Genomic DNA, 23,332 nt, shown 5'->3' on the forward strand with positions numbered 1-23,332 from the left:
AGAGCAGCGTGGGCGATTATACTGCACCACATAAAATTGCAATGAAATTAAACAGCAGGTAAATTCGAATATGCAAGGTAGGGTGTGCGATTATACCGCTCCACCTAAAAATTGCAGTAAAATTAAATCTGCAGTCCAAGATAGGCGATGATATCGCACCGTCTTGGATCGCAGTAAGAATAAATTTGCAGTTCAAGATGGACGATTGTACCGCACCATCTTGGATTGCAGTAGAATTAACATAAATAAATACTGGGTTAGTAATTAATCTCTACACCAAACAAGTAATCAAAAATGTATGTAACCATTAATTGGAGGACTAAGAGCAGACATGGAGCAAACAATTCATCGCGAAGGTATACGACGCAGTTGAGGCAGAGGAAGAAGATGAACAGTAAAAACCTTAAAGGAAACATTTTTTTATTTCTTTCGTTCGTTCGGTGAAGAGAGATGAGAGAATAATTATATTTAGAGACTCGTGCTGATAACGTGTTATAAAAGGGTTAAAGTTTGAGAGAATAACCTTTTTAATGGTAGGTGCAAGGTAGATGTAAAATGCCACACTAAAACTATAGCACAAGCAGATAACAAATAAAAACAGAGAAAATAGATGATGTTACTGATATTTTTCTCTCGTTCACTTCTTCTTTTCTTTCCTTGTAACTTAAAAACATGCGAAGTGCTCTAAACTGATGCAGTTAATGCATCTTGAAATTTATGAAACTTCGTCTGACTATACAATCTCTTTCACTTTACATGGGCATTGAAAACTTTGCCCATCCAGAAGACTTTCACAAATGAAACTGTGGGCATTCATTGCCCATGAGACTTTTCAACATCTCGTATATTATATACAGTCGTCGACCACATAAATATCACCCCCAAATCATCCTAACGAACGATTGGAATATCAAAACTGGTCTATAAAACAATCAGTCAAAAAGAAATTAAACCCGCTATTTATGCTTAGAATGCGAGTAATGGTTGTCGTTGGGATTCCTCCTTCCACTGAAAACGGCTAGAGCCTTCCTTATGGGAGACTGCAAAGGAGCCTTTTTATCGGTATGGTGGCAGAAGATGAAGTCATTGGTAGCAAACAAGTCGTCTCCCTGCAGATGCGACGTGGGATAATCAGACAGTTGATAATTGAGAAATAATAAACACGCACGGAATCAGAGAGGGTCACAACTAATGGAAACCAAAGAGTTTGAAAAGTTACCACCTTATGTGCTTTCTTCTTTGTCTTTGGATGTAGAAACTTTTGTGGGAGTTGATCTTCACGTAAAATGGGGTTCTTGGAAATGGCATCCCTTCCACCTTGAGGTAAAGGAAGTGAAAACTGCAAACAGCCATACATCAAGATGCGCACATGGGCAAGAATTCTTCAAGTGAAATGCAAAAGAGGTAAACATGAAACTACAAATGCAAACATGTGAGCCGGCACACAAAGAGATGGATAAAGTATTGATGTATACTGAGTCCTTGAACGTAATGCCTTATGTTTCCTAATTCATTTGTTACTTGTGTGATCCCAATACCAATAATGTTATAAGCACAAAATCGAAGAGTACCCATAAATAATAACTGGTTGGTACAACAAGAGCGAGCGAATTGCGTAAAAACCATGGGATAGTGAATAAGCTTATAAAAGAGGTGATATGTGTTTTACTTGGCAATAAACCATCAGATCTAAGCTTAAGACAGATGGTGACCAATTCCTGGTAAAAGCTGATATAGAGATACTCACTCTTGTGCCACGCAATATGATCCGAGGTCGACGGGCTGCCATAACAATGCCATTCTCACCAACGGTAACTGCTACCTTCCGCAAAGTACCACCATTTCCACACTTTGTACAGAAAATTTTCCCAATTTCAGCAGTCACAGTATTGCATGCATGGCACTTCAAAATCCACCTATCAAAGATGACACCACAGAAGCTCATGATACAGTTGTTTCATCAAGCAATATTAGACACAATAGTGAAGGGAAGAACAGATTTAAATCCAATCGAAACAACTTAATTCTCACCATTCCATATAGAGTATTTAAGGTATCTTCAATAAACATCATGGTACACGCCAATCTATAGAGTTTGTAATAATATGCAAAGGATAATTGAAAGGTAGTGTATCAAATATGTACCTATGCAGCTGTCTGATCTGCATTCCTCCAGGTGCCACCAACCGTAAACCCATCTGCAAAATAACATTCTGCATTGCAAAATCACCAGTTATACAAGCTACATTGGACTCCGACAAGGACTTAAGTGCCCAGCTCTGCTCACTATGATCATCATTCAAAGTAGATGTATCAACACTTTCATTAGTCTCACTTGAGATCTCCAAGTGATCTAGCCCTTCATTTATCGTTTCAGCTTCATCCCCTTCAACAGAAAAATTCACATTATTATCAACGGTAGCTTCTGCTTCGAAATCATTAGCCTCTACCCCATTAAGCTCCTTCCCTTCTTGAAGAGCCCTTAGTGAATCTTCTTCCAGTCTCGTTTGCTTTAGAATTGAAGACAGGCCTTCATCGCCATTCTTTATCTTTGTTATCTCACCACCCTCAAAAATTCCATTTCTATTACATGCTTCTTCAGATTCTACAGGCAACGATTGATCATTGCCTCTAGCTTCCTCCTCTGCATCTTGAGCATCCTTTTCAGATAATAACTCGTTAGACTTGCGCCTAGCTTTTCTTCTCAAAAACCTCCGATGCGTACTTCGACTGACAGCAGGCATCCAGTCATCAGCATTATCATCCAACTGTCCTTGGGACGCATCAATCCCAGCCAAAACCATCTTCCCTTCAATGCTTATCTCTTTCTTCTTGGGAAAATTTCTCCTATGTCTTCTTTCAGTACCACCAACATCCTCCTGATTTTCAGAATGAGCATCACTTTTAACTTCCACCGCAGAACCATCAACAGAATGACTATCAGAATTGATCACATTCAAGTTTATATCCTTCAATGGAAGAATCCTCGAACTAGTGTTTGATTTCTCCTCTTCAGCATGTTCCAGAGCTTCCCACTCTTCCAAATTTGGAACATTATTGCCCCAACCAGGCAAATCCTTCTCTGGCAACCTCTTGACATTGACCGTATGCACCGGAGGAGGGCAGTCCCTAAGATGTTCAGTGCCATGTATCTGAGCTTCCAACGTATAGGTCAGAGCAGTGAGCTTGATATCCACATTTGTAAATCTCCGGTGGCCCTCGCAAACTTAATAACTGCTCGAAAAACACAGTACCAAATCAACCCCAATTCTAAAACACATCCTACAATCTTATAAATCCACATACCCATATCAAAATTTCAACAACAAATCCCTAAAATCATCTCACAGCAATAATTTTCTACTACAATTCCTCAAAATTAAGAAACAATGAATAATTAAAGCTTTAAGCTTTCTCAAATAAAACGTGAATTTATTGACAAAGAAAAAAAAAAACAATTATGTGTACCTTTGTTGAGGGATTCAGGGGAGGGTTCCATGGTTTGGACTTCAAAGGGAAGAAAGGCAAGCCGGTGGCGGGAAACGGGGTCGCGGACCTCGTCCATGACTTCCGGGATAGAGACCAGCTTGTCGGCACAGTGGCTGAGGCTCTCTCCGCCTTGAATGATGGCATTAGCGTCGACCACTGCCATGGCTATACCCTTGGAGGACTTGCAGCTCTCCACCAAGACATGGGCTGCTGCGTTTGCGTACGGCAGTAGCGTTGTCCATGGTTGCGTGCGAAGAAACGGAGGACCAGGGATGTTTGTTAAAGCCTAGAGGATTTAAGGTTGTCTCCAAGTAGCTAAATCACGAGAGATTTTTCAATGTGATCCTCTTGCACGAGGTGGTACATTTTTATATAAATAATAGGATATCTGTGTTAAAATGATAATAACTTAAAATTTTAAACTTTTCATCACTTACATAAAAATATGTGATGTATTATACGTGTGTTTGTTATAACTAAAAATTTCTCCTAAATAACAACTAAAACCTAAAGTAAAGAGAATATTAGAATAGGATCTCCCAATGAAAGCACACTTAGCTTTTCGGATCTTTCATTTGAGCTTTTGTTGTTAATTTTGTATTAAATAAATTAAAGAAAAGTCAAATAAATTGATTGAGAGAAATGTGAAGGAACAAATAGGAATATGAAAATCATTATTCTAACTCTTTAAGAATATAATCATTATTGCCAATTATTCATAAGATAATGAGAAGAGAGCTTTAAATTTTGAACCCCTTTCAGTGTTTAATTTATGAAATAGTCAGTGTTTAGTTAAAAAACAATGACAGCACTAGTGTTCAATTTAAGAAATAGTCAGCGTTTAGTTTACGAAAGAGTGATAGTATTAGTATTCGGTTTAAGAAATAGTCGGTGTTTAGTTTACAAAATAGTGATTGTATTAGTTTACAAAATAGTGATAGTACTATTGTTTAGTTTAAGAAATAGCCAGTGTTTAGTTTACAAAATAGTGAGAGTACTAGTATTTAGTTTAGGAAATAGTCAGTATTAGTTTACGAAATAGTGATAGTACTAGTTTACGAAATAGTTATAGTACTAGTGTTTGGGTTTAAGAAATAGTCATTGTTGAGTTTTCAAAATAGTAGTAGTACTAGTGTTCGATTTAAGAAATAATTTGTGTTTAGTTTACGAAATAGTGATAGTATTAGTGTTCTGTTTAAGAAATAATCAGTATTTAATTTATGAAATAGTGATAATACTAATATTCGATTTAAGAAATAGTCAATATTTAGTTTACGAAATAGTGATAATATTAGTGGTCATTTAAGAAATAGTCTGTGTTCAGTTTACAAAATAGTTAGTGTTCATTTAAGAAATAGTGATAGTATTAGTGTTCATTTTAAGATATAGTCAGTGTTTATTTAAGAAATAGTGTTCAGTTTAAGAAGTAGTCAATGTTCAATTTAAGAAATAGTGATAGTATTAGTGTTAATAAAATTGAAAAATAAAAATTATCTTTATTTTTGGTCTTGTAATATTATTATTAGTTTATTCTAAAAAAAATTATGAAACAATGGTCAAATAAACAAATAATAAAATAAAATAAAATATGTTTTGTGGAGTGAAAGTAGAGTGACATGAGAGAGTGGAGAGGTGAAAAGAGAGGAGAAAGGAGAGAGGAGAGAAAAAGTTAATGTGGATGGATGAGGCAAAAAGAGAGAAAAAGTTAATGTGGAGAAAAAATTGATGGGAATATGTGAAAGAAGGAATGGAGAAGGAAAAAGGTTAAGAATGGTGGAGTGAGGGGAGGAGGGAGAGTGCTGTGTTGTGACACGCGAGATTCGCACGTCAGTTTTATGTTAAACTTTTGTCATTTTCATTAAAATTTAAAATTTTTTATATTGAAGTTTAAGCCTTTTTCATTAATTAAAGTCAGGTGTTTTTAGCTAAATTGGTCTCTGAGATTTGCATAACTGCTCATTTTGGTCTCTGAGATTTGAAATTGATAGAATTGGTCCCTGAGTTTGTTTATAATCAATTATTTTGGTCAGTCCATGAAAAATCTCCATTAAATAAGGATAAAATGACAAAAGTACTCTTATTTTTGTTAAATCATTTTGAAATATTGTTTATTAAATTGAGGATATTATTGTTATTTTGATTCTAACTTAACTTTTCACGGAAGGACCAAAATGATTGATGGTGGACAATCTCAGAGACCAATTTTATTGATTTCAAATATCAGTGACAAAGTGAAGAGTTGTGCAAATCTCAGATATCATTTTGCCTAAAATGTCATAAAGTTATTATATGGCTTTTGGTTTAAAAAGTTTAAACAAGCCCTTTTCATTAAAGCTCATAAGAATTATTTGGTTTTGGAAGTTATTCTTTATTTGTAAATGAGAGAGTTTAACTTTATATCTTGTGAATTGTGAGTTTGATGCTAATTTACTTTTCTACTTCACCCTCATTTATTAAAGTGGTATTAACACTATTTGGTAGGATTATGGGAGCACACATTATGCGGGTGGCTCGCTTACCCTTTTTTTCGTTGATCCAGTTATTTCATTGGTTTGTTCTCTTGGTAGTGGTGGCCTTCCCTTAAAACTAAATCCCCAACCTAAAGACTTGTTTGACACTTTTGTTGTAGTATGATCTAAACTGTTGCTGGTAAGCAGCGAGCTGGACTTGGGCGCATTTTTGACGTTCTTCTGCAAAATCGAGATCGGATTTCAAGATCCCTAGTGTTATCTAGGATTCGCTTTTCTGTGTATAAGCTAGGCATGGCGGCGATTAGAACTGGGATGACCCCTTCTGTTTTATTTCCCCAGTCTCATTTCGAGAGTGGTTTGATATGCCCATAGAACTCCATGCAATTCTTTTGGCCATTTACTCTAATGGTTTCTTCAAGCACTGTAGAATGGTTTTGTTGAAGTTTTTACTTGTCCATTACCTTGCGGGTAACGCCGAATGAAGGTGAACCAATTTATAACTTTAAAGTTGGTGAGATGTAGTTTATTGTTTATGAGTATGGTATGAAGGATGCATGATCGATAAATGATGTTTTTCCATACGTAGGATTTTACCCCTATCCCAGTGATTATGGATAAAGGTTCTACTTCAATCCACTTGGAGAAATAGTCTATGCCTACTATCAAGTATTCTTTATGGCCCTGTGCCTTCTTTAGTCGTTCGACAAGGTTGATGCCCCATTGCATAGAAATGCCATGATCCTGCTAAAGTGCTAAGTTCTTCAACATGTTGATGGTTAATAGAGGCGTACCTTTGACATCCGTCGCAAGTTTGAGCATAGTTTACTGCATTATGTCGTATGATGGGCTAGTAATATCCTACCATCAACACCTTTTTTGTGAGGGATCTTCCGCTTGCGTTGTTCCTGCACACACTAGAATGGGTGTCGTTCAAGATCTGCAAGCTTATCTTCAAGGTGACGCAAAACGGGTGGGGTACGAAGTAGGAGCATTAGTACAATTTTCTACGTATGACCATGTATCTTGAAACCTTTTGGACCAGTTTCCTTGCCAAGTGGCGGTCTTCTGGTAACTTCTAATCCTGGATGTAACCGATTAACTCATTCATCTAGTTCTTCGTGGTGTCGATAGTGGCTACTACCTTCGGCTCAGAGTGGTGGATATTCGAAATCGTGAGATACTCGAACGAGATTGTTCATTGAAGTGCTTAGTCAATGATGGGCCCTATATTTGTTATGGTGTTGACGTGTCCATTCTCACTTCTAGGGATCTGTTGGATTTCGTGCTTGCTGAACCTTTCGAGCAGTAATTTGGCTTCAGTGAGGTAAAACCCCATTGTTGGATATTGAGCTGTTTAGTCACATTTGACATAATTCATTATCAAAATGGAGTCGCAATAAACCGATAGTTCCTTTACCTGTGGTTCTGCCATGATCTTTAGCCTAGTGAGCAGTGCCTCATTCTCCACCTCGTTATTGTTAGCCTTGAATCCCAACTTCATGGCTTACTCTAGTATGGACCTATCTGACGTTATCAAGACCATGCTTATTCCTGCTACGTTTATGTTCCAAGACCCGTCTATGTAGAGCTTACATAGTTTAGGATTTTTAGGTGTGTCTTGCAAATCTGTAAAAGATGGAATGTCTTGGTCTGGCAATGTGAATTTGCCATGAAGTTCACGAGTACCTAGGCTTTGATGAAGATCTTCGGATGATAAATGACTTTATGCTGCCTAAGTTCGATAGCCCACTTGGTGATGTTGGAAGATGCGTCTGGACTATGCAGGATCGTAGGGGGTGTTCTGTCATGTTGACTAGCTTGAATAATTGGAAGTATAGCTGGAACTTTGTAGCCGTGGTAGCCAGTGTTAGGATAGGTTTTTCCATCTTGGGATATCGTTTTTTTGGTTTGAGAAGAGCTTTAGAAACATAATACATTGGCTTCTGGTCCCTCAAGTCTTCTTGAATCAGGGTTGCGCTGACTGCATAGTTTGATACTGCTAGGTACAAATACAAATATTCCACATCCATCAGTTTGGATGGTTGTGGAGGGTTAGACGTTATTCCTTTAGTTTTATGAAGGCTTCTTCATATTCATCCCTCTAGAGTAGGCCTTTGTTTTTCTTTATAGCGGTAAAGAAGGGTTTGCATTTGTCGGTAAACGGCTAAGTGCTGCAGCTCTTTTGGTCAGACTTTGTATTTCCTCTATCTTCCTTGGGGACTTCATATCCATGATCACCTTGATCTGATCAGAATTGACCTTTATTCTAGGTTTGGTCACTAGGTAACCCAAGAATTTTCTGGACGCCACTTCGAATGTGCATTTTTCTAGATTGAGCTTCATGTTGTATTTCTGGAATAGGTTGAAGGATTCTTGAATGTGGTCGAGATAATCCTTTCTCTCCTTGCTTTTGACGACTAGGTCGTCTACATAGACTTTCATTATTCTTTCGATCTTTTCCTTGAAGATCTGGTTGACCAACCTTTGACATGTTGCCCTTGCGTTTTTAAGACCAAGGTTATGTAATAGTACGTACCTCAGTCTATGACGAAGGAAGTTGCCTCCATATTTGGCTAGTAGATCTTTATCTGGTTGTAACTAGAATAGGGGTGCATAAAGCTCAACAATTTGTGCCCATATGTGGAGTTTACCAGCAAGTTAATCGAGGAAGAGGCTACGAACCCTTGGGGTATGCCTTGTTCAAATTAGTGAAGTCCAAACAAACTCTCCACTTTCAGTTCTTTTTTTGTATGAGCACCATACTCGCTAACCACTCGGGGTGATAAGCTTTGACAATGAAGTTGGCGTCATTAAGTTTATCGATCTTAGATTCAATGATCTTGCTCCGCTTTGTGCCATGATTCTATTTTCATTGGATAACCGGTTTGGCAGTTGGGTAACAAAATAGTTGATGGTAAGATGAAGGGATTGATTTCATTTTATGAAGCTAGTTTTTTCCCAGTATGGGGTTGTGTGGGGTCAGGTAATCATGAGTGGAAAAACACCAAGTAGTTGTAAGGTTCCGCATGAATCGCAAGTTTTACCGTTTTAAGAGACCGACCATGAGTTCCGCTGAAGGTGTGGAGAGTGTAGTCATGCTTTTGCTAATGTTGTCCAATATCCCCATCCTTTTGGTAGCATCCTTAAAAAGGATGTTGACCACATACTCGTTGCCCACCAGAACACGACTGACCATAGCGCTTGAAATTTAGACCTTAATGACAAGAGCGCCATCAGGGGGTGAGTGGACGTCCTCCAATCCCGATCAAAGAACATTAGGATATTGGTGTTGATTAGGAATAGTTTGTTAATAGTTGCCACCATCATGCATGCATCATTTCTTTCCTTGTGGGTCTTCATTACAGAGCTAATTTTCCAAGGCCAGAGTAAGATGGATTAGAGTACGCCTACCTTGGAAGTTCGGGGACTTGACAACCTTCATTACAGAGCTAACTAAACAGATTAGCAATGCCACCATCATCCTGCTCCAGAGTCAATAGGCGAAGTTCATCGACTTCATTGAGATAGACTATTCTTGTTTCGCGAGATTTGAGAACCTAATCCATTAAGGAATCAACATGTTTCCTATAATCTTGCAGTCCTTGGTCTAAGGGTTGGCGTGCACCGCAAGTAATCACTCCTAAGAGGATGCAATATTTACTTCCTAGATATCCTCATGGATTCTCCCAGTTCAATATGGTTTCTACTATTCTAAAAGATTATCTCCACAACTGGTATAAATACACCTTTCTAGGGTTCGTCTTTGGTAATGCAATCTTTGTACACTTATTCTCTTACCTACTACTTGAATCTTAATATTGCTAACTTAACTGTCAAAAAGCCTTTGACCGACACACCTTCATCCCCAGACCCTAGACTTACTCACAGTTGTGTGCACTTTTCTAGCTAAGCATATTTGAGTATCTTCGTCGCTAATCGTGGTGCACGAATTTGGTTCCAACAACCGATATTATTGTCAACTTTAACAATTATTATCAGGAGTAGAGTTTTATAAAATGTATTGGTGATATTAGGAGTGTAATCTCCCGTTTATAAATTGTATATTATCTTGTAATAATTCCAATGTGGATGTCTACTCTCCAACAGCTTTAGGGCCTTTTCCAAGATTCAATGCTCTCAATATGTGTGTTTTTTTTGCAAAAAAGTATATATAATAGCAACACAATGCACAATGGAAAATAACATATGGATATACTTTGATTTTTCTTTGACAATATATAGAGCAAAACTACACACAATCAACCCGAGTAAAAAAAAGGGGTACAAAAACAAAGATCATCATGCTACGATCATAACAATCTTCTAAGAGCAACACTTTGACAAATGGAAGCAAAGCAAAACCCTGTTCAACCAATTCTAAAGCAGCAGCAACAACATTTCGGCATCAACTAATGCTCTTTTCTGCTGCAGCCAATTTAGTTTTTGAGAGTTCAATCCCTTTGCTTTTTTAATCCCAAAATATCATAATGTTTTTGTTTTTTGAATAAAGCTTTGAGGTTATACAGAAGAGTACATAGTACATTCACAGATTCACTTGGTTTTGGAATGGAATGTTTTTAAAAATTCAAGTTATAGATAATGGCTATAAGATGTTGGTGGCCCCCAAAGGATACAGTGAGGGAAAGAATGAAAAAGATTTGTAAGAGAGAGAGAGCAAAAGGGGGGGGTCACTTTAGCAGGCTCGCCCTTTCACTATGTCCAAGCTCATCTCACTTGGATCTGTTGCTTGCAATTCAAATGAAATGCCGTCCAATTCTCTCTTGAATCTGTCCTTGGAACTAGCATACACCATCTTCATCCTCACCTTTGATGAATCCGGTGACCTAATCCATGCCACAAAAACACATGTACAAGTATAGTTGTTTAGTGTTCAACAAAGTGCAAAAAGAAATGAAAAAAATTACTTGAACAGATATCGCAAAATTTCCCTAGAAAAATATTCACATTAGAGTCATCGGAAATAATATACTTGGCATTCGTTTAGTACCCAAAATTGGATTTGATAATCCACTTGTTTTTAAGATACTTTTAAGCAAGAAATGAAGAAATTTGGTCCAAGTTAAAGGTAAAAGATGAATTACTCTCGGTAAAAACTTATTCTTTTTAATCCCACAAATGTCCGCACAAAATGGTAGAATAGAAGCACCTTATAACTGATCCCCTCTAATCCCTCCCAACAAATAAAATCATTCACATCTACCTTCATTCTTACTTCAAACATACCATGAATTATATATCATTCATTCAACCAATCCAATCCAATCTTATTCACTAAATGAGCCCTTATTATTTAGCTATATAATGCACATTGGTAATTTGAAATCTAACAGTGGTTGAATGAGTCATCCTTCAAAATACAACCTATTAGTAGTTGCATACAACTTTGCGTCTATAAGAGAGATTGATAGCCATAATTGTACACAACTGGTTGTATGTATGGAAAAATTACTCTTTACAAACAAGTGAGACTTGTACAAAAAATGGATAATGAACCTCACATGTTTGTTTACATTAGAGTCGGACACAAATTTCATTTGTTTTTCATAGGTGGCCTCATGCAAGTTATGCAACTAAGAAAAATAGTTAAGCATAGGCATAGCATATATGGCGGCATGTTTATTTTTCAAATTGATTTCCAAAAGAATATGAGGATGTGTAATGTTTGTGTGAAATTACTTACCATGCAATGAAGAAAATCTTGCTTTTCTGGCAGTTCTCTTCGGTTGTGAAATCGAAATCATAGACAGCATATCGACACTCATCAGCAGGAAAACTGGAGGTGAAATCATCATAGCTCTCATTAGGTTCCCCGAGCTTATCAACCACAATTTGTTGTTGCTCAATCTTGAACAGAATGAAGCGATAGCTCCTCTTTGCTTTTAGCTCCTTGAACCTCAGCTTGCAGTCATCGTGCACAGCCATTCCAGAAGCTGCATTGGCCTGCAGGATCCCATGTCATCATATATAAAAGTTATATCATTAGTTCCAACCTCTAGTTAATTGGTGCATTATTATGCACCTATTGATCATAAAATTATTACTCTATATAGATCTGTTTAAGAAATTTGTTTTCCCTATTTTGTTTGTATTAGTGATTTTTAAGAGCAAAGCATCACACAAAAAACGTTTTGTCGGATGTTAACATGGTGAATGTTCTCTTATTTGTTTGCACGTGTGATTCAGATTGCGAATGTGACATGTTATATGTTATCATAAACCAATCTGGATCAAAATGAAGAAACAAACAAATTGGAGGGTAGCATGAAAAATTAAGCATCATCGTTACACAGCTCAATACAAACATAATGCCTTTGGTTGACCTAATAAGAAATAAATCATCATAATTTACCCTACGATATTTATGAATCATCATAAATTGTAGAAACAAAAACAATAGAGAAGAGGATGCATACCATTTTGTCTCCAATGAGAAAGGGCTTCTGAAATGTGAAAAAAAGAGAGAGAAGGGAATTGGGGGCCTAAGAGAACGGAAGTGGGGGCAAGAAGCACAATGAGAGCCTATGGGGGCAAAAAAAGAGAAAATGGATCCTTGTTTTTGGGAGGTATGAAAGGTGGAGAAGTTGGAAATTAGGAGGCTAAGATAATGGAGGAGGAGAGAGTTTGGAGGAGAAAATTTGCTTCTTCTGCCGATTGTGTCCACAAGTCACTTTAGTCCTTCCATTCCACGTATTGTAACCTCAATTTGTTATGGCTTTTTGGGATAAATTCTATTGAATTTTCCTGTTTTAGGTCTAAAATGTTGTTTAATAATCAGGAAGGTTCTAAAGTGTTGAAATAACCTACGTGTTGGATTTAATCCGACGATTTGTAATCTAACAACTTAGTTGACTCATCATACGATCCATTTTATTTCCAAAGACCCCTTCTTATGACTATGGTTATCGGCTTATAATTTAAAAAAAGACGTGGTAGAAATACTTGGTTTAGATGGATGCTGTAGTAGGAGGGTATGTAAGTGATGGTAGTTGAATTTTATTTGGTTTCATGGTAAGTGATAATTAAAAATTCATAATATTTCTCTTTTCAATGTTGGAACCTGTTCGAAGTTTAAATCCTACCTCCCTGTTGATGAAATTATGTGGATAGCATCCATACAATTTGAAACTATAAACTAACAGGGTACAAACTTTGTAATTAATTTATGCGCTTAGTTTACATTGAATTTTCATTGCTAAAACAAAAAGTAATTTTGTAAGAAATTATAGCTGTTGCTGCTTAGAGAGATTTTCCCAGTACTTATCTTCCCACTGTTGCACTTGTGTAATTGAATTAATATTCCTCCTGTATAACTTTGCAAGAGCTCGGGGTTCATAGGGAGGAGGCATGGTGCAAGGGTCTGTTGCTGATGGACTCTTAACCAATGATTCGGTCATAGACTTCTTCGGCGACTCATTTGCAGGACAAGCTATACTCTCCGAGCACAAATGTGTGGTGCCCTTGGGTATTCGTGGCTCAAATCTTAAGAGTTTAGCATATTCATTTAATAGATGAAACATGTAGTCATACACATAGTCCATCTTTAGCTCCTCCTGAATGAAGTCGCTTGCTGCTTTTCCAATTGCTTGTGCCTGTTCCAAAGTCCATAAGTAACAGAAACCGTAGAGTATAAACTTCCAGAGTAATGCTAGAGGGATCACATTGTTGACTGCACCTCTATAAATGTGGCAAAAATAGCTCTACTCGGAGTTTAAAAAGGACAATACCATAAATTACGAACAAAATGAAAAGTAAATTAGAAAGAGGAGTCACCTTTTGTTTGTGGTTGTTGCCCCAATCCACAGCAAACTTAATGGATCTACATTTGTTTTCATGCCTTATAGGCCAGTAATGGTGCACTGGTTGCAGACCTCTTGTGAAGAAATCATAGTATTTCGGTTTTATCAGCAATGTTACTGAATCACAGGCTAGAATGTACTTCTCGCTCACAGACCATGCATAACCCTCAATATAGATCTTGTACCTGCATAAATCATGATAAAATGGAATGATGATTAAAGTGAAATTTAATTACCAAACAGGAGAATTTTATTTATATGTCTACAAGAAGTACCTGTGTGTGCATTGGTCTGCTACATTTGATTGCTTGAAGCCTTGTTGAGATTCAAGAATCCAATCCTGAAATTATACCTAATTAGTTTGTAGATTTATTGGCTAATTGGGTTTTCAATCAAAAGTTAATGATGTTGATAACATATGCCTTTTGTTTAAACGAAATTAGTTTTTATTTTTAATGGTACCTGAATGAATAGGCGAGCATTCCAGTCTTGTGTCCCTGAGACATTACATTTGAGTAAGTCTTTCCTCGTATCAGCAACAAAGGGGTTTCCTTTCCAGTATGCATAAGGTTCTCTATCCATCCATTTGATCCTTTCATTGCCTTTCTTGACATCTTTCAACAAACCTTCCCATGGTTTTATGTTTATCTCATTCCTTCAAAAATTCATGCAGGCTATGAGTTATGAGAAAAAAGTACTTTAAAACAAAATTGTAACATTCTCTTGCCAGATATATAATATGTACGTTGTTAGACTGTGAATTTGTATGAATTTGGACTGACTGTTTGACATGACATTGTTCCAAGAGAAGTTTTCCAACACTCAAACATAGCTAGAATAGTTACGTTGATGAATTATTAATTTAGTTTGTATTTAGTCTTAATTTGAGTGGTCCTTAGAGGTTTGGTGCCCTATCATTTTCATGCCAGAAAGTAAACAAAAAAGTTAAGCCAAATTCCAAAATTTCAAACATACCAACCCCAGAAGGACCAATCAGGGAACACAATGTCCCTTGTCCATCTATCACCACAATACCGGAACAGTGGCGGTACCCGAGTCGAGTTCAGTCCCTGGTAGTCCCTTGATCGGATGACCGGCTGGTCATCACAGTCAAACATGAACTCCAAGTCAGGTAGTCTGCCAGGATACCTCCTAAGAAGCTGCAAAATGCCCCATATGGTAAAAACATCCCTTGTTTGTATGGACTGCTTGTACTTCTCAACATAAACCTTGCCCTTCACAATCACGAGCCTAAAATGCGCTGTCTTCTTTGCGTTCTCTACCATGTCCCTTGTGATTCCTGTGCGTTTCCATGGCATGAGATCCTGGTGGATGAACCGGAAATAGTCCGGGCACAAAGGGTTTGGCGACGGGTCAAGTTCATCAGTATTGCTAAAGGTTGTAGGGTAGTTTGCTGGGCAGGTCTGAGTTTGGTTGCCAATGGAACAGTTGAGTGGGAATTCAACTGGTTTAGGGGTTTTTTTAAACTTGTTGGAGACTACTATGGTTTGGTTTGTAGAACTTCCAATCTGAAAATTGGACTGTATCATACAAAAACATGAAAATTATATGTCAAAACATGCATAGGCGGTTTAGGTAAAATTACTAAAACTATATCAAGTGAGTAAGGCTTACGGTTTGAACCCAAAAGGAAGATAGAATGGCCGAAGCAACAATGAATAGCCCCACGAAGAGAATAGTATTGGTTGCAGCAGCAGCTGGTGCAGATCCCTTTAAACTTGTTCCCTGAAACTTGAAAGGTCTGGCAAAACGATATCCACGCAACATTGGAACTAATAATAGTTTTGTTTAGCTATAGGTGACTTTGGAGTTCTGAAGTCTAGAGCTTTGGTACTGCTTTGGATTTTTTTATTTTTTTTCCTTCCAGTTGTGTACAGCACCAGAAAGCCCCCTCGCGTAATAATTGAATGGTGGGATTTATATATGGTGCTTCATCAACTTGTAATTGTGTAGATTAATTTCAAGTTGACGGGAAGCGTTAATTAAAAAATAATAGAAAATTATGAAATGATGGAAGAATAAAGTAGAAAAGTAAGTGGTAATCTGTCGGTGATAGGATTTTCTCCGGATTCTTTATGTGAGATCCTATGGATCTTCGCATCTTTCATTGTAAATGGTTAATTTTGTTAAATATTGTTTGTGTTTAATTTTAAATAAAAAATAAAAATAATTTCTGACAGCACGATATAAAATAAACAAATATTGTGAACAAAGAGAATTCGGATGACATCCAAATCCGTCGGTTGGGGTGGAGCCAAAACGCATTTATGGAGTTATTACGTGGTTGGCACGTTGCCTCGCACTCTAATCAAAACCAGTAAAATACACAAACTATGACTTTTAGGAATACAAGGATATAGTAAAATATATATGAAGGCTTAAGAATTCAAGGATCTTTAATTGCATGTTTCCACCATATGTGTATTGTTTATGTTTAAGAGCTGCAAGTAATTGTGGCACTATAGTTGCGTTGTAAAAGTCTTTGTAAATTAGAGTTTGTCAAAAAATATGATATCTGTGTTTTTTTTTTTTAATTCAAAAACTTCTTATTAATCCCAAAACATGGCAAGAAATGGAGGAGCCTGAACAGTAAAGGCCAAAGGGCAATACAAATAACAAAGCGGACAGCTCCAAGCTGCGAGCACAGGAACGGTTTACACACAGAAGGGGGACCAACAATAATTAGAAGGCTCAAAACAAGAGAAGCAAATGACATAAAGATCAAAATGTTGCTTTCAATATTATCTGTCTTTGTAGGAAAAAGGTGTTGAAGGAAGAGACCGACCATGCGAGAGAGCAAGAATAACACGACGACTATTGGAGGTCAGAGTAAGATTATTTAACTTCTTTTTACGGATTAAATTATATTAACGAATACGTTTTAATACGAACACATTTTAACCGTTAGATTGATGAGGTCGATCTCGATTAACATTTTCAACAGAGTATAGAGTTTAGATTTGTGAGTTACCGTTGAATTTGTTCGTATTGATCAATACAAACTATTTGCTTGAAGGATTTTGTGAGCAAAGGATCCAACACTAGCAACGACTCTAACTGGGCCAGAATTATGTTTCATATAGTAATGATGCTTACATGAAAATAGATGTTCAACTTTCTTTTTTTTTGCTTTATGACAAAATCGCGTATAGAATTCTTTGGCTTGGTCCCTCCATGGATGTGGAGATAGTTTGATTCGATGAGCCTCCAGATGCAATCGTTGATCTCCTGCAAGAAGATAGCCGTACATATTGGTAATGTAAGTGCATGACACATTTTTTCTTCTTCCACTATGAGGTTCTCCAGTTGTTGAAACGAATTTCAAACCTGTATTTCACATTGCTCGTCCTGGATTCGATTTTTAGGACTGGTTAATCACAAGATATGGTGACCAGGAGATGCTGAAGTGTCTCTGTGAGTCTTCCCAACCTTTGAAATGGTGGACTATAATGGCTTGGCCACCAGCTGGTCCCTTTTAAATATTTAAAAATAAGATCTCTAGCAAGATTTTTTATGAGACCCATTCAAAATCACCATATTTGTACAGAAGATTTGAAGCTTCTTCTTACACACATTCATTTTCCTCATCAATAAATGTCATACTACTTAAAAAAAATAGAGAAGTTTAAATATTCCAGATTAACCATGATTTCAACAATTTTTGTCGTGCAGTTGACCGTGATTTCAATTTCATTAGTCTCCCAGGATTCTTCCGAAGCCCTAGTGAGTTCTATATGGGTGTAAGGGTTAGTTTGTTTGGCCTCACTAAACTTTACTGGACTAAACTGACTTAGCCAAAATTACTAGTCCATGTTTGGTGCGAGTAAGGATTAAGTTTAATGAGACTACGTGTGACTCGTGTCGATTAACAGCTTCACTAAGTCATCCTAGTGAGACCCCTAAAAAACTTGTGGATTGCTACTCCCGTTTCCTTCGTCTGCAACACGCCTCACCAATTTCAGTCGTCCCTCAAACGCAGTCACCGACTCACCAAATCTTGTGTTCTCCTTCGTCCTGCAACTTCACCGCGTCTTGGTTAACGCCTTAAATCCATGACCCACCCCTGATTCAGACGATTTGCACCAAAATTTCTGATCTCAAAGTTCTTGTTGAGGCTCTGCCCTCTCAGCTTCACAAATCTGACCAATTTTTGTTTGGTAATGGGTTATGGGATGAAGAATCCCTACCCAAATTAAAATTGAGGATGGTATTCATTTTACCATTTAATAACTCATAATCAGATTTCGTTAACTAAATATTTGCAACTCGCCAATTTAAAACAGACTCCTTAAGTATTTAAATATTATTTAATAGATGAAAACAGAAGAATTTATAATTCCGATACGAACATACTTTTGAATTCATTCAATTTGAATTGGCATTTTCTCCATCATAATCATAATCATAATTATTGAGATGAAACATCCACAATAATTAGCCTCAGGCAGTTTATTTGTGAAACTCTATGTATGGCCAAAAAAGGAACACACCTAAAATCGGGGGAAGTTATAATTGTTCAAATTGACTATGTAGTAATAAGATTGGGAAGCCCTATTTAGCCACTCCAATAGCAACTGTTCATGAACATTATGGAGAAATCCTTTCCGAAGGAGATACATTCGTTACATTTATTGATCACTGCCCATCTGGGTTATAAACAAAATTGGCAGATGAAAATGGTCATTCTTGGCAGGGAGAAAGAGAGAGAGATGTGAGATTTTTTTTTATTGTTTTTAGGTTTAATTTTTTTTTAAAGAAAAAGTACTAAAAAAATGGTACTTTTTTTTGGGTATTTTAGTCCACAGCTAGTACGACACTACATCAAACGTTTCATTACTTTATCCTACTTAATCTAAGCCAAGCCAGTCTAGCTTAATCCAGTCCAAGATAGTACTAGTTATTTGTTTGGCCAACTCATTACCTATCAAGGCAGTCTGGTTTCTATTTGGTTCTAAGTTTTATTTTTTTTTCCTTTTATCATAATGTGTAAATGCAAGTATAATTTGAGGATGTTAGGCCATCTCTAATCGAATGAGAGGCAGAGGGCTCCCTTTAGCCCTATAGCCCTCCAAGAAATTAACATTTTAATGAACAGTGCCACGCCATATTTTTTACCATCTCCAACCGAAGGGGCCAAAGGGCCACAGGCCAAACATGGCCTTGTGACAAAAAACCATCTCCAACCAAGGTGACTAAAGGGCCATAGGCCAAACATAATTTATTATTTTAATTGAATTAATATGGTTACTTAAATTAAACTATCTCAATAATTTTTCGGACAGGATTTCGAGTGGCACGTGTCGCTAAAGTGAGTAACTCTCCAGATTTCTTGTTGATATGTATTCTCAATAATTTTTCAGATAGGATTTCGAGTGCCACATGTCGATATGTGAGTAACTCTCTAGATTTCTTGTCGATATGCAATCTCAATAATTTTTCGGATATAATTTTGAGTGCCACGTGTTGATATGTGAGTAACTCTCCAGATTTCTTGTCGATAGGTAATCTCAATAATTTTTTGAATAAGATTTCGAGTATCACGTGTCGATATGTGAGTAACTCTCCATATTTCTTGTCAATATGTAATATCAATAACTTTTCAAATAGGACTTCAAATACCACGTGTCGAGATGTAATTGGTTGTGCGAATTTTAGATAGGATTTTTATATGCGTGACACTTCTTATCTTTAGCTTCCAATGTCTATAAATAGGATGGATATTGGGTTATAATTCACACACCTTCATCTTTGCCCTCTCCAATATCTCTTTCAATTAAATCCCTTTTAATTCAAGTTTGCAATGAATTCTAATTTTGGATCCTCTTCACATTCCAACTGGGGGTGCTCATCCAATTCCGAATTGGAAGATAAATGGGCGTAGATGAAACTAGAAAATAGGGAGTTCGATGAAGAGATGAAGCATGGCGCAACACAACATATATGGCAGCAATGGTTGGGGTCATGGCGTGTGAGCCAACTGAAGAACCTCAATAGGGTGGCTCTGTTGCTAGTCGCTTTTACAAACCATGAAATAGAGAGATGGCATAGGAGACTCTGATGAACAACTACTTCAACCCCAACTCGTTGTACACATGAGAGGATTTTAGATGTTGCTTCCAAATGAAACGTTATGTATTTGAGCATTTACTTCATGATGTCTAACATGTCAATCCATACTTTTGACAAAAGCTGGACAAAGCAGGCCACCCTGATTTCTCACCTCATCAAAAGGTTACTATTGCACTCCGAATGCTGACCTATGCCTTCCCAGCTGATGCGATGGATGATACATATGGTATGTCTGAGTCTACATGCCTTGATAATCTTGCTAAATTTTGTCACACAGTTGTTCAGATTTACAAAGAGGAGTACCTCTATGAACCAAATAAAGTAGATTTGGATCGGCTCTTTCACAAAGTTGAAGACCGTGGCTTTTTGGGCATGATAAGGTCATTAGATTGCATGCATTGGTAGTAGAAGAATTGTCTCATCGAATGGCAATGAGGCTTTAGGGGAAGATCGAGAAAGGCAACTATTGTGTTAGAGGCGGTTGGCTCGTTTGACACATGGATCTGGAATGCTTTCTTTGGAGTCTCAGATCCCAAAATGACATTACAATACTTAGGCGTTCACCCCTCTTCAATAACCTAATGGAGGGTAAATCACTTCAACTTGACTACTACATCAACGGGCATCAGTACAATATGGGTATTACTAGGCAGATGACATCTACCCAAAGTGGACAACACTTGTCCAAGCAATTGCAAACCCTATGGCTGACGCCTAAATGTGGTTTACCTTACACCAAGAGGCATACCAGAAAGATGTTGAGAGAGCTTTCGGTATTCTACAAGTGCAGTGAAAGATCATTAAGGAACCGACAAGAGGGTGGAGTCGGGATAAATTGAACTCCATCATGATGTCGTGCATCATATTACACAATATGTTTATGGAGGATGAGTGAGATGGCTATATTGATAGAGAGTCTGATGACGACCAAGATGACCCAAATAGGTCAATGAGGGCTCGTGCAAAAATATATGATGGGCCTAATTTGCCTTTGGATCTAAGAACTGGTAATATTTCTTTAAATGAGTACATGAGGCGCCATAGGATGATACATTCACGTGCCACAAACATGTACCTACAACAGGATCTTGTTACACATCATTGGACCAAAAGAAGTATGGAGTAGACGTTTAAATTTTATGTTGTTAATGTTGTACTTTTATGTGCAAAGGGAAGTGAATTTTAACAAAGTACCAATATCAATGTCGTAGGTGAAAACTAAAACAAACAATCTCAAACTAACACAAGAGATTTATGTGGTTCGGCATATGTCCACAAGCGAAGCACGGCGAGAAATTTCACTAAACAAACGGAAATTACAAAAGAGTGTTTAAATTCTCACAACCCAAATCCCATAAATTACAAACCCTAAATCAAACGAGTAGAGAACCCAAAACTAATAGAAGATTCTCCCAAATTGCTCTCTAACTCATAAACTCACACATTGACTCTCACCAAACTGCCACACGAATGAGCCACACAAAATACACTAACCCTAAGGTTGTATTTATAGTGCATAGGACTTAGGTTACAATAAGAATCCTAATAGGAAGTAACTACAAATCCTAATCAAATAGTTAATTAACAAAATCTCTCCACCAAGGAAACCAACTAAGAAGTCAAAATCCAAACCCAAATAGGACACCAAAACCAAATAGGTAACACAAACCTAATTTTTTGCCTCATCCTAATTTTGAGCCATAAAACCCAACAATCTCCACCTCAGCGAGAAATTAGCAAACTTCCAAATCAAAGACAAACTTCAAATTTTGGGATACCAAAATACAAATGCAAACGTGCACCAAATTCTTTCAAAACTGACCTCCACCTAGACTCAAAAAAAAATCAAAAAGTCTTCAAACTTGAAATTTCCTCCAACGCATTCTCCAATAAATTCCATTACGGAAACTAACAAATAAGAAACAAAATCCAAGCAAAAGCTTGAACATACGAACAAAAAAGTGCGAATTGCACTCCACCCAAAGAGCTTGAGTACCAAGCTCCACCTCCTCACATAACCTTTTAGAGGAGTTCAGAACAACGATCTTCTACAATGTTTGCATCAATACTAGCAAAAGACTTATCAAACGGCTTCTTTTTGCCCTTGAGTTTAGGGCAATCTACTTTCCAATGACCTTCCTTATAACAATAGCTACAAGTGTTCTTTCCAAGTTTGCTCATTTCCTTATTTCTTCCTTGAACTACCAAAGCCCCATCTTGTGTGTCAAACACTTTATTCTTTAGCTCTTTGGAATTCAAAGCGACTTTAACATCTTCCAAACTAAGAGTTTGTTTACCAAATAGCATGGTATCGACAAAGTGTTCATATGAAGGAGATAAAGAACACAACAAAGTTATCGCATAATCCTCATCACTAATTTGGTTGTCCACACTTTTCAAATCCATCATAAGTTTATTGAATTCATCAACATGCTTATGAATTGATGTACCTTCATCATACGAAGAGTATGCAAAGTTTTCTTCAAATACAACCGTTTAGCAAGGGATTTGGTCATATACAAGCTCTCCAAGTTTAGCCACAATTCCGGTGCAGATTTGATGTTACCAATTTCACGCAAGACTTCATTTGATAAAGCCAGTAGGATTGCTCCAAGTGCCCGCTCCATAACATGTTCTTTTTCTTCATTAGTCCATGAAGCTTTCACACCCTTTAGCGTTTTTAAAAGCCCTTGTTGAACTAACAAAGCACGCATCTTCAATTGCCAAATACCAAAGTCATTGCCATCGAACTTTTCAATATCAAATTTTACCAACGACACAGAAGGCTTTATAGTGACTACCAAGCAAAGCCCAAGCCGAAACCTGGGCTTTGATACCAATTGTACTTTTATGCGCAAACGGAAGCGAATTTTAACAAAGTACCAATATCAACGTCATAGGTGAAAACTAAAACAAACAGTCAAACTAACACAAGAGATTTACGTGGTTCAGCATAAAGCCTATGTCCATGAGCGACGCACATCGAGGAATTTCACTAAACAAATGGAATTTACAAAAGAGTGTTTAAACTCTCACAACCCAAATCCCACAAATTACAAACCCTAAATCAAACGAGCAGAGAACCCAAAACTAATGGAGAAGATTCTCCCAAATTGCTCTCTAACTCACAAACTCACAAATTGACTGTCACCAAATTGCCACACGAATGAGCCACACAAAATACACTAACCCTAAGGTTGTATTTATAGTGCATAGGACTTAGGTTACAATAAGAATCCTAATAGGAAGTAAATACAAATCCTAATCAAATAGGTGATTAACAAAATCTCTCCACCAAGGAAGCCAACTAAGAAGTCAAAATCCAAACTCAAATAGGACACCAAAACCAAATAGGTAACACAAACCTAATTTTTTGCATCATCCTAATTTTGAGCCATAAAACCCAACAGTTAATTTTATTTTTTATTTTTTATTTTTTATTTTTTAATGTTGTTTAAGTTTGAA

The 23,332-nt window shown here is 37.1% G+C and overlaps 3 protein-coding genes across 4 annotated transcripts; all 3 read right to left on the reverse strand.

Moving 5' to 3' along the window:
- Positions 1 to 680: 680 nt before the first annotated feature.
- Positions 681 to 7,461, reverse strand: LOC125479636 (RNA-binding NOB1-like protein). The gene is given in 7 exon segments (XM_048589200.1): positions 681 to 1,109; positions 1,223 to 1,339; positions 1,748 to 1,916; positions 2,146 to 3,199; positions 3,202 to 3,234; positions 3,469 to 3,775; positions 7,378 to 7,461. Coding segments are annotated over 7 exon segments (1,917 nt in total). The 3' UTR covers positions 681 to 956.
- Positions 7,462 to 10,215: 2,754 nt separating this feature from the next.
- LOC125479853 (actin-depolymerizing factor 7-like) lies at positions 10,216 to 12,900 on the reverse strand. The gene is made up of 3 exons (XM_048589956.1): positions 12,395 to 12,900; positions 11,662 to 11,921; positions 10,216 to 10,804 (listed from the first exon to the last, which is right to left on the reverse strand). The coding sequence occupies exons 1-3, from the start codon at positions 12,395 to 12,397 to the stop codon at positions 10,654 to 10,656; spliced, it is 414 nt and encodes a 137-aa protein (XP_048445913.1). The 5' UTR covers positions 12,398 to 12,900; the 3' UTR covers positions 10,216 to 10,653.
- Positions 12,901 to 13,045: 145 nt separating this feature from the next.
- On the reverse strand, positions 13,046 to 15,601 carry LOC125479852 (O-glucosyltransferase rumi-like). 2 transcript variants are annotated; one of them, XM_048589954.1, is made up of 6 exons: positions 15,413 to 15,601; positions 14,753 to 15,318; positions 14,240 to 14,432; positions 14,053 to 14,117; positions 13,752 to 13,962; positions 13,046 to 13,582 (listed from the first exon to the last, which is right to left on the reverse strand). In XM_048589954.1, exons 1-6 carry the CDS (start codon positions 15,563 to 15,565, stop codon positions 13,202 to 13,204), a joined length of 1,569 nt encoding a protein of 522 aa, XP_048445911.1. In that variant the 5' UTR covers positions 15,566 to 15,601; the 3' UTR covers positions 13,046 to 13,201. The 2 variants fall into 2 exon arrangements, with proteins under 2 accessions (XP_048445911.1, XP_048445912.1); XM_048589955.1 differs by having other exon boundaries at positions 13,046 to 13,570; positions 15,413 to 15,600.
- Between the last annotated feature and the right edge of the window lie 7,731 nt (positions 15,602 to 23,332).

This window comes from the organism of the source record quoted next, unplaced genomic scaffold (assembly GCF_019419815.1).
Source record: "Pyrus x bretschneideri cultivar Hongxiangsu unplaced genomic scaffold, Pyrus_bretschneideri_v1 Contig3, whole genome shotgun sequence".
Taxonomy (NCBI): domain Eukaryota; kingdom Viridiplantae; phylum Streptophyta; class Magnoliopsida; order Rosales; family Rosaceae; genus Pyrus; species Pyrus x bretschneideri.

What these genes read in the sequence shown, in the direction of transcription:
- LOC125479853 (XM_048589956.1), bottom strand. An exon ending in AAGATTTTCTTCATTGCATG is followed by an intron (nt 10,805 to 11,661) that starts GTAAGTAATTTC and finishes GGCATGGATTAG; the next exon opens with GTCACCGGATTCATCAAAGG.
- LOC125479852 (XM_048589954.1), bottom strand. Translation starts at nt 15,565, where the DNA reads ATGTTGCGTGGATATCGTTTTGCCAGACCTTTCAAGTTTCAGGGAACA. An exon ending in GATTGGTCCTTCTGGGGTTG is followed by an intron (nt 14,433 to 14,752) that starts GTATGTTTGAAA and finishes GAATTTTTGAAG; the next exon opens with GAATGAGATAAACATAAAAC. An exon ending in ATGCTCGCCTATTCATTCAG is followed by an intron (nt 14,118 to 14,239) that starts GTACCATTAAAA and finishes GTATAATTTCAG; the next exon opens with GATTGGATTCTTGAATCTCA.